General features: G+C 36.7%; 2 protein-coding genes across 3 annotated transcripts; one reads left to right on the top strand and one right to left on the bottom strand.

The window, feature by feature from the left end:
* Window positions 1–279: 279 nt before the first annotated feature.
* On the top strand, window positions 280–7,969 carry LOC111634557 (glycine-rich cell wall structural protein 1.8-like). The gene is made up of 3 exons (XM_023379358.1): window positions 280–288; window positions 347–352; window positions 7,238–7,969. Exons 1-3 carry the CDS (start codon window positions 280–282, stop codon window positions 7,967–7,969), a joined length of 747 nt encoding a protein of 248 aa, XP_023235126.1.
* A 1,778-nt stretch (window positions 7,970–9,747) lies between these two features.
* On the bottom strand, window positions 9,748–13,890 carry LOC111634569. 2 transcript variants are annotated; one of them, XM_023379372.1, is made up of 5 exons: window positions 13,705–13,890; window positions 12,615–12,665; window positions 11,872–11,980; window positions 10,478–10,615; window positions 9,748–9,958 (listed from the first exon to the last, which is right to left on the bottom strand). In XM_023379372.1, the coding sequence occupies exons 1-5, from the start codon at window positions 13,780–13,782 to the stop codon at window positions 9,954–9,956; spliced, it is 381 nt and encodes a 126-aa protein (XP_023235140.1). In that variant the 5' UTR covers window positions 13,783–13,890; the 3' UTR covers window positions 9,748–9,953. The 2 variants fall into 2 exon arrangements, with proteins under 2 accessions (XP_023235140.1, XP_023235141.1); XM_023379373.1 differs by lacking the exon at window positions 12,615–12,665.
* Between the last annotated feature and the right edge of the window lie 962 nt (window positions 13,891–14,852).

Genomic DNA, 14,852 nt, shown 5'->3' with positions numbered 1-14,852 from the left:
TTGACCTTATTCACTTCATATTATTGACAATAATTGTTTTGTACTCTGAGCTAATGTAAACAGAAGATTACTAATCAAGACTCAAAACATAAATAAAGATAATTCTTCTTATGTAACATCCCAATTATTTAATGGATTTTAAATTAGTATACGGGCATTTTATTTGCCGTGTATAATATAGTGTTTCCTAATTTGTCATATTACAACTTAAAATATCAATTATTTGATATAATATACGTAAATAAATCATTCGTATTATGTTTCACATTAATATACGGAATGACGCTTGTAAATATACTTGTTTACATTTTTATTTTATGCTCAATTTAGTTATTTTTTTTTGTAGTTACAGGTAAATCCTCTTCAACAATCCCCCATTATAAGTTGACAATGCAAACATTCACAGCCAAAAAAAATAAAAAAACCAAGTCTTTGCAAGATCAGCCAAATGAATAAATCAAGTTTTATGCTTATACAATTGTGTTTTTGATCATTTATATATTTTATAAATTAAAAATAGAGCAGAATAAGTACAGAAATCGGTAATTACATCAGGAACGTCACTTAAATTTCCAGTCTGACACTGGCTTCCTTCTAATAGGAATTGACTGTGTTTTCAATTGTTTGAGTCATTCGGTAAACAAAGAAACTGGTACATTGAACTGAACGAGGGTTTCGATTGCACTCATTAATTAGAGATTCGTGCATTTAGAACAAAAATTACTGCCACATATTCCTCAAAACAACAATACAAAATTTTTATCAATGCTCCATCTGTCTTATTCTTGAGCCTGTTATGGATAAGTTTGGCTAGTGACGGAAGTGGCAAGCAGGTATGAGAAATGAAGAACGACACCCTGATCTATTATCGATTGTTGCAGTGTAATACGAAGGGCAAGAACACTATGATTTAGAAAATACGTGAAGTGTGTCATAACAACAAATTGTCAGAAAGTCTAAATTTGATGTATAGTATGGGACGTGAGAAGAGCTGAAGAATTTTTCATGGGCTAAGGAAAACTTAGGGGTCCATAGCAGTTCCTACCCTAATATGTTGTTATTTTTACTATCAGGAAATAAAATCCTCAAGATCCCGAAGAGGTGCTGGCTCTATTAAACCTTCGGGCTCCTCCCGAAGGTTTAATAGAGCCAGCACCATTCCAAGCATGACGCAACACTCTAAAACTCTCAATGGCCCCGTTCCCGACGGCAACAGTTTTCCACCTATTACCACTGAGCACTTATTCCGAATGTTAAAGTAAATCTATCAACATCGACCCGAAGACACCAGCAAGGATTCTGGATACAATAAATCACCTAGCATGTATTCTATTCACATTCTAATCACGTCAAATCACTATATGACAGATAGATTTACTTAAACACAAAGCACGACGCTAAGTTTTCAAATCACACACTCTTTCCGCGCAAGTAGCAGCGACGGGCCCTTCGGACAGTCAGAATGCCGACGGGAACCCCCCTTCGCACTCGCGGGTGCCGGTCCGCATGTTTTACGTACCGTTCGAAAAAGTCGCACCCCCCCGCACCGAGAGGTACTCTTTCCGATGCCTGTGGAAGGCGAGCCGCCGGAATTGAGGCTCTTCCGCCGGCACCACCAGAGGGACGGACCGACCGCCACCAACAAATCTGGAGCCGTAAGGCGGCAATATATAAATAAGAGGGCGGCATTTTATTCAGGTTTAAGGACACAAACAAGAGGAAGGTGTATAATGCACGTCCACGGTCTAGCGGCTTGTCAAAGTCGCTGGTAGCGAAACAGACCTTTAAACGGGCCATTTATTCTTATCTAACACCCGTAATTGTATTATAACACTCATAATTGCATTAAAAGTAATGCCGATCCGCAATTAAGTACCGTATTTTCATACATTACTCGATCTGAACGCGTTTTAAACCATTAAACCCGCGAATTTGATCGTAATTTGCCCACTTAATCGGAGTGTAAACATCGCTAAGAACATCTCCCGTCCAGACGATGTCGTCTGGCCATTACGTCGTAGAAACGTCGCGTTAATTGGCGTTAAATAGGAGAAAAAACGACTTACCGTTAATAATTTTAAATACATTTATACTTTTTTTAACGTAAACTTTAACATAAACTTCTTTTAAACATCAAACATAAAACCAAACGACATTTTACTATTTTATTTTGATAACCGCCATTTTGTTTTGGTGGCTCCCCCTCTCGTCGGAAAGTCGAACCCTCGCGCGTGAAGAAAATTAATAAAATAAATTTTATTATTATTATTTTTATTATTTATAAATTGAAATTCTTTCCATGTTATTTTATTTCGTAAATAATTTATTTATGATTTAAATTCGTAAAATGTGTTTCGATAATTTCCTGAAAATCGATCCGTGTATCGTCGTGATTTGATGATCGTTGCGCCGCTTGCTGGAATTAGACGCTCGTTGCGCCGTAGAGGTCGATTTGTTTCCACCTAGCGGTAAATTCTACGTTAGTTGAACTGTTAAGTGGAATGGGCAATCATTTCTCCGCGCAAAATACTCAAAAATAAACAGAATTAATTAAAAATAAATTTACTAAGTTTTAATTAAAAACAGATAAAGGCGCTTATTGCGCCACTTGCTAATAACAGGGTACGAAAGAATTATAATATAGTTCTGTAATGGTGGGACATGCAGAAACATTTACCTAAATCACCTTTGAAAGTAGGCCCTTCAACACCCACTTATCCCATCAATCCTTCCATTGTTGGAAGGGGCTTGTTTTGAAATATTCAGGAGTTCGGCCATCACATTCGATTTGATGTTCTCCATTGTTGAAAAAAGTCATCTTGAAATTAATTTTCAGCATAGAAAATAGCCAAAATTCATTTGGGACGTGATCCAATGGGAACGGCTCACGTATTTGTAAAATCTAAGTGACTCGTACAACATGGAATTCATATAAAACGGAATTATCAACAGTGTTTTAGGGGGGTCGACTGTACTTAAAAAAAATTGAATTATATGTATTGTTTTCACATTAATTTTAACATGAATTCCTTGTTAAATTTATCCAATAATTGAAAAATTATGCTGTAAATTCAGTATTTACCACGTAACATCGTAGTAAACTTATCAGTTAGTAGATGGCGCTGCTCTAACAATGAGGCGACATTTTATTACTGTATATTTCGGTGCCTGTGCACTAGATTTAAGCTAAATGGAACATGGCATCTCTGGCAGCCATTACTAAAAATTAAGCAGAAATCGATAATTTGGCCCAATTACAAGGCGTGTATCACCTCCTTAATTAATTAAACGGGTAGCATAATTAAAGTATCTTCATTAAGAGCATTATTATCAGGTATCACGAATCGGTAGGTGACATCAGCCAAGTATTTGCCAACCTTCTACAAATAGCACAGATCTTCTTGTTACTAAATTTAATATTGGCATATCATTAAATTAAAGCTGTAACACTAGTTAAGTGTAAATTAAGGAGGTTAATCTAACAAAAAATATGTTATAGGGCCCAATATGTATTTTGTTCCAGGCACCGTTACCCTCCGGGTAGTCCTGAGTATGGTTTTTGACTGCTATGTGCTACATGCAAACATAATATACATACAAGTACATATGTAAAGTGAACCGGATAGAGTGAATGATTTATTTTATTCCTTTGAGAGTTCAATATATCGAGAGGCCACTGTTTATGTACAGTGCAAAAATTCCGCTTACGTATGTTCTTTCTTTATCTAGAAGATATTACACGTTTTGTATGAACGGTTTTCAACGGAAACCATGGATCATTTCAGGAAACTTCAGAGAAAATGTAAAGATTGGGTAGCCACTGGAACTGCGTGTGTTATGTGTGTAGTATTTGTGTGTGGTATTTGCGTGTGGTATGTATGCCAGGAGGTAACAAGGGTGGTGTATCCATGTACGTAAATGAAAACTGGAAAACATATGACAAACGGCCACTGATGGAAACGTTAACATCTAAATAGGAGCCAGAATCCTGTAGAAAATTCTCTCCGGTGGCATCTCTCTTCTTAACAGAAGGACCAAGTGTTGCACGCTCTTATTCCCATAACATATAAGAGTTTCTTACTCCATCAAATAATGGCATATAAAAAATATGATGTTGTTTATAGCTGCAATTTGTTTATCCTACGCGTGGCCCTGCCCATCGTCCTCCTCATTGTAGGCAAGACCGAATCCATAATGAGTAAAGAAAAAGGCCCTTTTGGTGCCCATAGGAAGAAAGAAATATTTCAGTTCAAATACTTTCCTATCTTGGAAAGCATCTGAACTGAAATAACATGACTTCCTGTTTGCATCAGACATTCCTAAATTGTTAATGGTGGCTTCCTCCCCGTAATACCTGGTGTTGATTTTGTACGAGTCACTTAGATTTTACAAATACGTGAGCCATTCACAGCCTGGCACACGTATTTGTAAAATCTAAGTGACTCGTACAACATGTAATTCATATAAAACGGAATTATCTACAGTGTTATAGGGGGTCTACTGTATATAACTCCCTTCTCGAGATTAAGGAAGGATGGACGAACTGACACAATTTATTATATTATAGAAGTGAAACAATGCGTATAGAATAAGGGGCCTTATAGTGGCCGGGGTGCAGAAAGTTAAATAAGTAAAACGTAGATTGAGGTGATGATATCATTATTTGAAGCACAGCCCAATTGTGGGCCTGGCCGAAACCTTAATGGGCTTGCTAAAAAGAGGCCGTGTTACTGTCCACAGGGTGGAGAGTTTCAAAAAAGACATTAATTTATAATTAACACAAGAAAATCAACACGTGGCTAATGGGGTCAACAGTCTGTCAATACGTAATACGACGTCTGGGATACTTTATGAGTTTCTTACGTGTCAACGATCATCTATACTTCTATATCCACAATTGTTACACAGAAAAAAAAGGGAAAACAAATTGCGGAAGTCTAGAAACATGAAAGTAAAAAAAAAAAAGACAAGGGGAAAGTAAACGAAGATAGAGAAATACCTAAAGAAAAAAGTGAGACAAACGACCATAAGCATCGCTGATTCCGAAAACAAATTAATAATTCCTTTAACATGAATCATAAATAACACCGTAGAATCATTTTTATACGTTTAAATGTCCATTGTATTAGATAATTCTCGTGTCCTCTTGTCCTCAAGTTGTAGATTACGTAACGTGATTCAGCCAGACACTAGACGTTTTGTGTATTGTAAATGCATTGTTTTCGATAATAAAAATATGTATTAATACTTTTTTTTTAAGATGCCAAGCAACAGAAGTCATCACTTATTTATGAGGCCTATTCTTAGATGAGTCATCTACAACAACGACTTTTTTCGGTGTTCCACTTTTATATCACGCTATACTGTTAAATAATCGAAAAAACCGTGATAAATACTGTTAATTTTGTGAAATTCTTAATACTTCCCAGCCGTAATTCGGGTTGAAAAAAGTGAATTTGTATTATTGGTAGTCACGCATGACAGTTCAAAGTTTATTACCGAAAATCCATTAACGGTTTTTCTTTCTTAAATGTAATTAGTTTCGCAAAAGTTTTTCCCGTTCAGACAGACGAACGCACAAAAAAAGTCTGCTTAAAATAGAAATCTAAACTTGGTAAATGAGGAAATGATACGTTAATGTCTCACTCGAAACTGAATTTATTCCATATTTTTCCCCCCATGAAGCGTGTGATGCAGTATTTGTATTGATATCATACAATAGAAAAGAGTGTATTGTTTTATATTATCCTATATAATAGCTTATTTTTGTATTGTAATAAACTCTGTTCATTCCTATGAGTGTTTAATAAACATTATGGATTCCATTATGAAAAGTTTGCATCGAGTAAACACGTTTAGAGTAACATTAGGCCTACTACAGATAATACAGAACACTACATCAAGTATTAGTAGCTCAACACTTGAATTATTAGATTTTAGTGTATAAGCCAATTGTTTTACTACACACTGCGATGTTTAGTGTGTGTATTTTAAGGTGTGGTATTCTCTATAGTGTACAGTACAATACAGTCGATCCCCCTATAACACTGTTGATTATTCCGTTTTGTATGAATTCCATGTTGTACGAGTCACTTAGATTTTACAAATACGAGTGCACGGCTATGAATGGCTCACATATTTGTAAAATCTAAATGACTCGTACAACATGGAATTCATATAAAACGGAATAATCAACAGTGTTATAGGTGTACATTATTTAGTATGTTGCAGTATCTGTAGAAGTGTGCTTCTAGTGTTTAACATATTAGCATAAATACACGTGCTTCTAGTTGTTAGGTATTAATAATAAAAGTGCACTTCTAGTGTTTAAGATATTAACATAAGTAAATACGCTTCTAGTGTATTAAAAGTGTTACTTTGATTATATTTTATGCACACTTTATAACATTAGATTTAACATTTAAGCATGCTAACCCATCAGAGAGGACAATATAATAATATATTACTCTAGAGTTAACAATAAACTATTGTGTAGTAATATTATCAACACTATTAGCAAATGTTCTATAATAATAATAATAATAATAGATTAAACACTGCTTTCAGCATGGCGAATTTCACACACGATGAACACAACGAACACAATAACAGTAAACAGTAAGATAAATGTTATCAGAATGTGTTATTTTGTTTACAAATTAGACAAGTTTTTGCAGGGGAAGAAATGACATTCCTCCTTTATTAACAGGACAAGCACATCACTTCAATCATGTGTGACGTTTATTTTCTGTGGGACATAATAAGAAGACATTTTTGCACCGTAATTCACATTGTAATCCGTTGTATTATACGCGCGGGGTCGTTAACCCCTTATAGAATTAAGGTGCTACTGTTTTAGAATAAGGCATTCACCCATTGTGTACCAAGCTCTGGTCTCTCTGTATGCGGTGGCCATTTTGTAAAATATAATAAAACATATTCGTATCACCCGTCCAATTGATATATTAACGTGTTAAAGAGGTTATCGAATAGTTAATGCTCTTGTTTTTCGATTGTAAAATACTTTGTGACTGAGTTAAGTGCCGGTGTAGGCGGGGGAATGATTATATTGTTTTCTCCACCTGATACCGACGATGACGTGTGATGATTGTGGAGAGTATATATATACATTAGGACAAGAAGGGTCTACATAACATCGCGAAGCATCAACATGGTAAGTGATAACATGTTTTTGAGTGTGTTAGGTGTTTTGTAATAGGCTTGCTTTCATTTACAGAGATTTGCTGTGTTTTTCGTGTCGTTGCTGATCGTCTACCTGGTCATTCCTTTGACGGTATCTGGATGGCACGGTAAAGGTGGTGGAGGTCATGGAGGAGGTTACGGAGGTCACGGAGGTGGAGGTGGCAAGGGTGGTGGAGGCGGACATGGAGGAGGTTACGGAGGTCACGGAGGCGGTGGGGGTGGAAAAGGAGGTTACGGTGGCCACGGAGGCGGTGGGGGTGGAAAAGGAGGTTACGGTGGCCACGGAGGCGGTGGGGGTGGAAAAGGAGGTTACGGTGGCCACGGAGGCGGTGGGGGTGGAAAAGGAGGTTACGGTGGCCACGGAGGCGGTGGTGGTGGTAAAGGAGGCGGAGGAGGTTATGGCGGCCACGGAGGCGGCTATGGCAAAGGAGGTGGAGGAGGTTATGGCGGCCACGGAGGTCACGGAGGCGGAGGAGGTGGTAAAGGAGGCGGAGGAGGTTACGGTGGCCACGGAGGCGGTGGCAAAGGAGGCGGAGGAGGTTATGGTGGCCACGGAGGAGGATACGGCGGTCACGGAGGCGGTGGTAAAGGAGGCGGAGGAGGTTATGGTGGCCACGGAGGAGGATACGGAGGTCACGGAGGTGGTGGTAAAGGAGGCGGAGGAGGTTATGGTGGCCACGGAGGAGGATACGGAGGTCACGGAGGCGGTGGCAAAGGAGGCGGAGGAGGTTACGGCGGACACGGAGGTTATGGTGGTCACCACTGATTCACCTAGTAACTCCAAACTAGCGCGTGTATATTGGCAGAAGCCTGGTTTTTGTAGAGATATTGTACAGTTTCTCGAGTAGATGTTTTTGAAATAAAAATTATTTAATTTGTCTTAAATCTCTATATATATTTTTCGATTCTTTCCCACGCACGCAACATGAAACAGTTCATTAAATTTTCAATTTGGCCCGTAAGGTAGGACCATAATAATAAATTTTACACTCACCCTTCTACTTATAACAATTCACACATTTAATGATTTTCAAAGCGTAAGTGTACTGATTACCCAACAACTGAAAGACCCCATTGTACCATAAGTAACAATGCCCCTTTGACTCAAGGAAGCATCGTTTCTTATGGCATAATGGGCTAATTATAACAAGAACCGTTTATAAACAAAAACAATTACATTATTATGATTTGAATCTGCACAGAATGGTTGAATTATTTTATGTGAACCATAATGACAATGGGTAACATTTTATAAGAAAATGTATAAAATTTCCTAAGTGAATCTCAAAATATACAGTGGAACCTCTAATAACCTCTAAACAGCAGCCATTTTTTATTTTCCCTTCACTGGCACGTTGTTCACAGGTTTGACAGAGTAATTCCAATTATTATTGGGAATATAATTTTAGGATTTATATCCTTAAAAGGACGTTGACAAAACACGTGGAGGACATCACAAGATGGATTAATTACCATCAAGTTAAGAGAATTTCGGGATTCTTGTATTTAAAAGTGTATAAACCAGTTAAAAATGGTTTAATTAACCATAAATTGTATTTAAAATGATGAAACTCGTGAAGGACTTCAAACAAATAATCACCAACATCAAAAAGTATGTATTTAAAATGTGGAATTTAACGAAAGGAAACTTTGCAACACGATAAATCAATAATAAAAACACAAAAACAGGGAAACAAACTGCTGAATCACTTGGGAAACTTTCGACAAAGTATTGCAATCTTATCATCAAACAGATAAGTATTTTTACTAGGTTAATAGCTGATTAGATTGTAACGGTTACTTAAATCTTTAAATGGATGCCACGGTTCAATACCATTAAATCTATTTAACCGTGTTGTTTATGGTTTTTTTTACACGGTGAAAAACCAGTATTTTTTAATGTAAATAATAGAAAATTAACATATAAATGTCCTATTCTCCATTAACCCAATTCTTTACGATGTCAATTCCTAAATTATACATCTTTCATACTCATCTTAAATAATTGAGCGCAGAGATGAGGGTATTAATTGAATAATGGTGGAAATTAGGTGGGTGCAATATTAATTTTTAGTATATTTCAGTTCTTCTGTGGTATGTGGATTATTTCCGTACACTCTATTCAAGAATAAAATCAGGAAATGTCAAGTCTGAAGATCTTCATGGCAGTAGGAATGAGGTCTCCGAAGAACTCTGATAATCACTTTTCTCTGGTGATATGGCATGTTGAACAGTTCCGCCAAAAGCTGTAGCATCTTTTTGGGTCCAGGAAAAACTGGAAACTGCCTCCTCTACTTGGCACACACAACATACAACATACTTGTAGCCAAACTATAAATCCAACAGCCACACTTTCTTCTTGTAGGAGACTTAAGCAATACTATAGCCTACTCTCACCGTGATACTAATACAAATTGTTTTTGTTACTGACAAACAAAACTGCTTCCACCCGTTTACTCGTGATAATTTTTCAAAGTTTGAGCTTGGGAACTTTACATACGCTCTGTATATTTCAATAGGACGCTTTAATGATCAAAGAAACGAGTCATTTTTAAGTGTTTTAAGACTATTTTATTGCCTAATACGTGTCATTAAGAATACAAAACAGTCTCCCTAAACAAAATACATTTGTTTTTGCATCCCAAGTAAGACCGTGTTCGTCAAGAAAACAAAACTTATCGTTCGAATTTGTTCTCGTCGATTCTGTCTACCGAGCCTTCGTTCCGTAATTCGGTCGACCTCTTCTCCGTTTAACCTGAAACGAAGCATGTCAAATATATAAATTACACAGTTAAAGATTATCTCACTTGTAGCCCACACGTGTAATTGTATCTAGAAACTATGAACTAGAAGAAATTAACATTTTGTACACTAATATAAGCTCAATTTTGTTTGTAATGGGCTCTAGAAGTTAATAATCTGTGGTCTTTTAACATGGACACCAATGCACGGGCAATATATAATAATAAAATTATTATATTGTTGGTATTACTGCTAGTATGTATATACAGTATGTACAATGACTTAGAATGTCTAAGAAATAAAGTAATCATTGCAGTAATTCTCCGAACACATTCCAGAATTCGCTGCAACGATCGCTTCATTCCGATATCACCGAGATATCAATGGCTCACTTACGTACGCAACTGGTACAAATTACTCTATCTGAAAGCAAAGAATTTAATTTACAGCAAATTAAAGGGCATGGAAACGAAGACAACAGGAAGTGTATTAAAAATAAAAATATACAGAGAAAATACTTTGAGTAAATTACTTTCATCCTTTATCGTCGTCTGCACGTAACTAGACTTGGGCAAAACGCTTTCCAAACTCCTCATATTAAAAGTATTATATCGCTTCTTAACCTTCTTCCTTCTCATGATAAGACCATCTTCCTTGAAAGAATCGTTTTCTAATAAAATAAAGGTATTGTTTTAGTGATGTTACATTACTTAAATGAGGCATTATCGAGTTATGTAGTGAAAGAAAATATAATAAACAAATAAATAATTCTCACACAGGATCAAGAATTAAGACCAGTCTATAGTCTAACAGTAGCATGGAGTTTCGATGTTAATAGTATATTGCTGCAGTTGACAAAAACACCATTCTGTTTACATTCAAACTTTCGCCAGTGGCTAATATTGTAATTGTGTCACTAGACAAGAAGTGTGTAACTACAGATCAACATTCAGCAGAGCTGAGCGTAACAGATGTAATGAAACTCCACCGTTGCAGTACCATGCTGTTGTCGGACTATAAACTGACTTTTAGACTTAGAAATTAACCAATTACAATTCACTTTACTTTCAGTAAGTCAATGATCAGTTAACTTTGCCTTGTGGACATTAAGAAATGCCCTTCCTGCATTTGGCCAGGCCTGCAATGGGCGATAGGTGATCTATGTTAATATTTCAGAGATATTATCAGGAATATGTAACTGCTTGATTTTATTAAGCAGTATTTATGATTCACAAGAGAAATCTTTAGTAATACAAGTCGACCCCCGTATAACACTGTTGATTTTTCCGTTTTATATGAATTCCATGATGTACGAGTCACTTAGATTTTACAAATACATGAGCAGTTCACAGCCCAGCACACGTATTTGTAAAATCTAAGTGACTCGTACAACATGGAATTCATATAAAACGGAAAAATCAACAGTGTTATAGGGGGGTCGACTTGTACGTACATTTATAATGGTACACTAAATAACAGAGGATGACATTGGATGTAAGAATGTGAAGAATTTATTCTTGTTCCTTGTTTCCCCTTTCATCTTTTATTTATATGGAGATTTTGATCTCTGGAAGTACCCTCCAAATAGTACATTATGACTAATTTTGAAAGTGTACCTCCAGAGGATCATATATTAATGTCATTTGCATCTAAATTGGACTGTAGAGTGTTGCTAAAAAAACTATGAATCTAAATTGCACGAAGAGTCTGTGGATAAGATAGAAATAAGCTGTCATCTCGTTTCTTCTAAAAGTATCAATAATTCTTGTTCCTTATATTTTAAATATGCCTCCTCAATAGGAGACACTGTACAAAATATATTCTAACAATAAATAAGCTGTGTGCTCAAAAAATTAAGTGTTTTTCTTCCCAAAATATATGTAGTTAAAAAAACCAGCAAACATATAACGAAAAATTATTACTTACCGTCAGATTCATCACTGTTTTCATCAAAATCCGGTAATTTCTGATTTAATATGTCATCCATAATGTTGACATTACTAAATAAAGTTGAAGAAGGGCTTGATTTCGGAGTCTGCAAATAAAATATCAAGAGATTATCGTCTCGTGATCAGTAATATTTTATTACAGTACAATTTAAAATATTTAAAGTGCTTTTGGACTGTAAGCCCATCATCACAAGTCAAGAAGAAACAAGTACGAGTTTTCTAAGCCGCTCCGTTTTGCAATACAGACAATACCCGCACTATTTTTCATTTACAGATCCGACTTTTGGGTTTTGTGACTTGTGCATTCGCATAGGACCCCACTCACAGAGTTCAGAAGCACCTCGTGTCTCCAAACAATGAAGCTATTCCGGCGTCAGCGATGAGTGATGGCAGCAAATGTTTAGTGGCGGATATAAAATTTTATGCTACATTTATGGCTATGAATAGAAGCCAATTGGATAGATACACTGTCATATTTTCAAGCATGGAATAGATTGTATTGCTCTGATATCAGAAATATACTAACACTGTATTGGCTATTAAAAGTGGCAAATTTTAGCATCAATGACAAATATTCTACATGCCAAAATTCTGCTCGATGGCATGGTAAGCCATTAGAGATGTCACGTGGGATTGTTTCCATAGTAACAACTGCCATCACTCGCCACTGCCACCGGCTTAACTGAAAAATGTCATTAAATAGATCAAATTTGAACTCACATCTTTTGTGGGAGATATGGCAAGAGAACTTCTTACTGCATGGCAATCTGGCTAACAAATATAATTTGAAACACCATTATTTTTCATTATTTTGTATGAGACAGGCAGAACAAGATACAATTGCAGATGCGAATGACAGTGTTTGGACCTTAACAGAGCTGTAGAGAATGCCTACAGGAGCAATATCTCTATATGTGATCTTTCATAAGATATACCCTCCAAAAATCAGAAGTAACAATGCAAGCCTCATTAACTATTCAGCCTAAGTGACTATGCCAGCTTTCAGTAGCCCATTTACTGTAGAGTACTCGACAGTCTATCATTTTAGGGAATGTGGCGGCTTGCCTAATGCAGGCACTACACACAGAGTGTCGGTTGAGGAAAGCTGTCACTAACCTCAACCGATGTGGAGATCGATTCGGGGTAAAAGCTATTTTTGGTCAGTAGAATTTAATACATTTACTATTTGATATAGGCACCAATTACCACACCTAGCAAGCACGATACAAACCAGAACTGCCACCATTGGATTTCCACATCTAGAGGAAAATATCTCACAAAAGGTTGCACATTGGACTCTTCTTTATGGATAATTATTATTAAAATGTCCAACCACTATGTCGGACTGCCTGTTAAACACATAACAGACTTAGCGGACCATGCGGCATGACTCCCTAGTGCCGGAAAGCAGGCCACAGGCTGATTTTGCGGGCTATACCTTACAAAGGATCACATATGTAGGTACGGTTTCTTTATTTATTTGCTCTACATCTCTGTTAAAGACACAACAGTGTCATCCACATCTACAATCTTACCCAAAACAACACAATTATTGTGTTGTCGTTCACCTCCTGAAGCAAGTAAGATGAAATTCCTACTTGTAATGGGTGTTTAACTAAAGCTTCAAATTAAGGAAATTAAGCTTCAAATGAAAAAAAAAAGTCCTATTCAAGAACAGTAAGCATTTCATCTTTTATCAAAACACCGTAAAACCACGTGGTTTAATAAAGTGCCAAAACTAACACCGGTGGCGCAACAAGCATCAAAGATGGCGGCGCCGAGAACAACAACCTGTCATTTATATAAATACCTTTGTCTCTTTATTATCTTCGATGGCAACGTAAACCTTCTTGATGCCGTCTTTAGCCGTTTCGACCGGGCTTTCCATTTCTAATTTCACGTATTTAAAAAAAAAATTCAAAATACAAACGCGATTACGCGAAACGCGACGGACCCGTAAACAAAGCTTCTGTGTTTACACACGCGAAAGAATTTGTTTAAGTGTTGCCAGCTGTGTCAAACGATACACCTGGCAACACTAAAATTGTTTCGCGTAAATTTTTTTCAATTAGAAAAAATATATGTTTTTAATATCGGTAACGAATAATAATAATTTTATTTAAATTTTAAAAATATATGAATCAAATATTATATAGTTAACGCTAATTTTAACGGCTAGGCGATTAAGGTGACAGCCCACCGCTCCGATATCGAAAACACCCAGGAATTTTTCGGGGGTGATCGTCTAGGTATGTCGGGGCACGCCCCTCACCACTCGTTAAGAACTTGCTTAGATGGTTTGTTTGATTTACGGCAACGCAATACTTGGAGAACTGCCTAGGAGGATGTCTTCAGGAGGGAAACTGGCTCTTATTTGTGTGNATTTACGTCGGCGCTTGTCTGAACAATCTTCGAAACTATAAATCATTGTCTTCTCTCATTATAAAATCAATGGCTGTGTATCATTTTGTCAACTGTTGCTTGAGAACTGTAAAGAAATAATGTAAAAGAAAAACACGCCCGCTATGCTCCTGGCAAATTCAGGCCCTTAGTTTACATTAATCTGGCCCACAAATGATAGAAATGGTTTTACTTTTAGTATATAAGGAATATGCAAAATATTTGTAACCTTCTTGGAGATTGTAGAATTAATGTGATAAAGCAATGTAATATGGGAATTCTGCAAGATGAGGTGTTTTCTGAGTGGACTTTCTATAGGGAAACCGGGCCTTGTTTAGGTGTTAGTAAGTGAAGAAAACATGTAAACCTTCACTGGCCACCCGACTGGTGAGGCGCAGACCTACAGCTACTTATCAGTGTTGGATCAATTGAAAAGACGAGGTCCCTGTTAGATCTGGCTTGGGGATGTTTAGCCACAGTTTACAATTTGTCGCAAGTACCAAAATCAACCATCTTTGAACGTGGTCTAAATAAACTTCTGAGAAACTTTAGCTATTG

This window comes from Centruroides sculpturatus, unplaced genomic scaffold, assembly GCF_000671375.1.
Source record: "Centruroides sculpturatus isolate CEXI.00-Female unplaced genomic scaffold, Cexi_2.0 scaffold706, whole genome shotgun sequence".
Lineage (NCBI taxonomy): Eukaryota > Metazoa > Arthropoda > Arachnida > Scorpiones > Buthidae > Centruroides > Centruroides sculpturatus.
Note: the sequence above shows the minus strand (reverse complement) of the source record. Positions and strands in the feature narration are given on the sequence as shown.

What these genes read in the sequence shown, in the direction of transcription:
- LOC111634569 (XM_023379372.1), bottom strand. Translation starts at nt 13,782, where the DNA reads ATGGAAAGCCCGGTCGAAACGGCTAAAGACGGCATCAAGAAGGTTTAC. An exon ending in AAGATAATAAAGAGACAAAG is followed by an intron (nt 12,666 to 13,704) that starts GTATTTATATAA and finishes TATATTTGTTAG; the next exon opens with CCAGATTGCCATGCAGTAAG. An exon ending in AAACAGTGATGAATCTGACG is followed by an intron (nt 10,616 to 11,871) that starts GTAAGTAATAAT and finishes TTATTTTATTAG; the next exon opens with AAAACGATTCTTTCAAGGAA.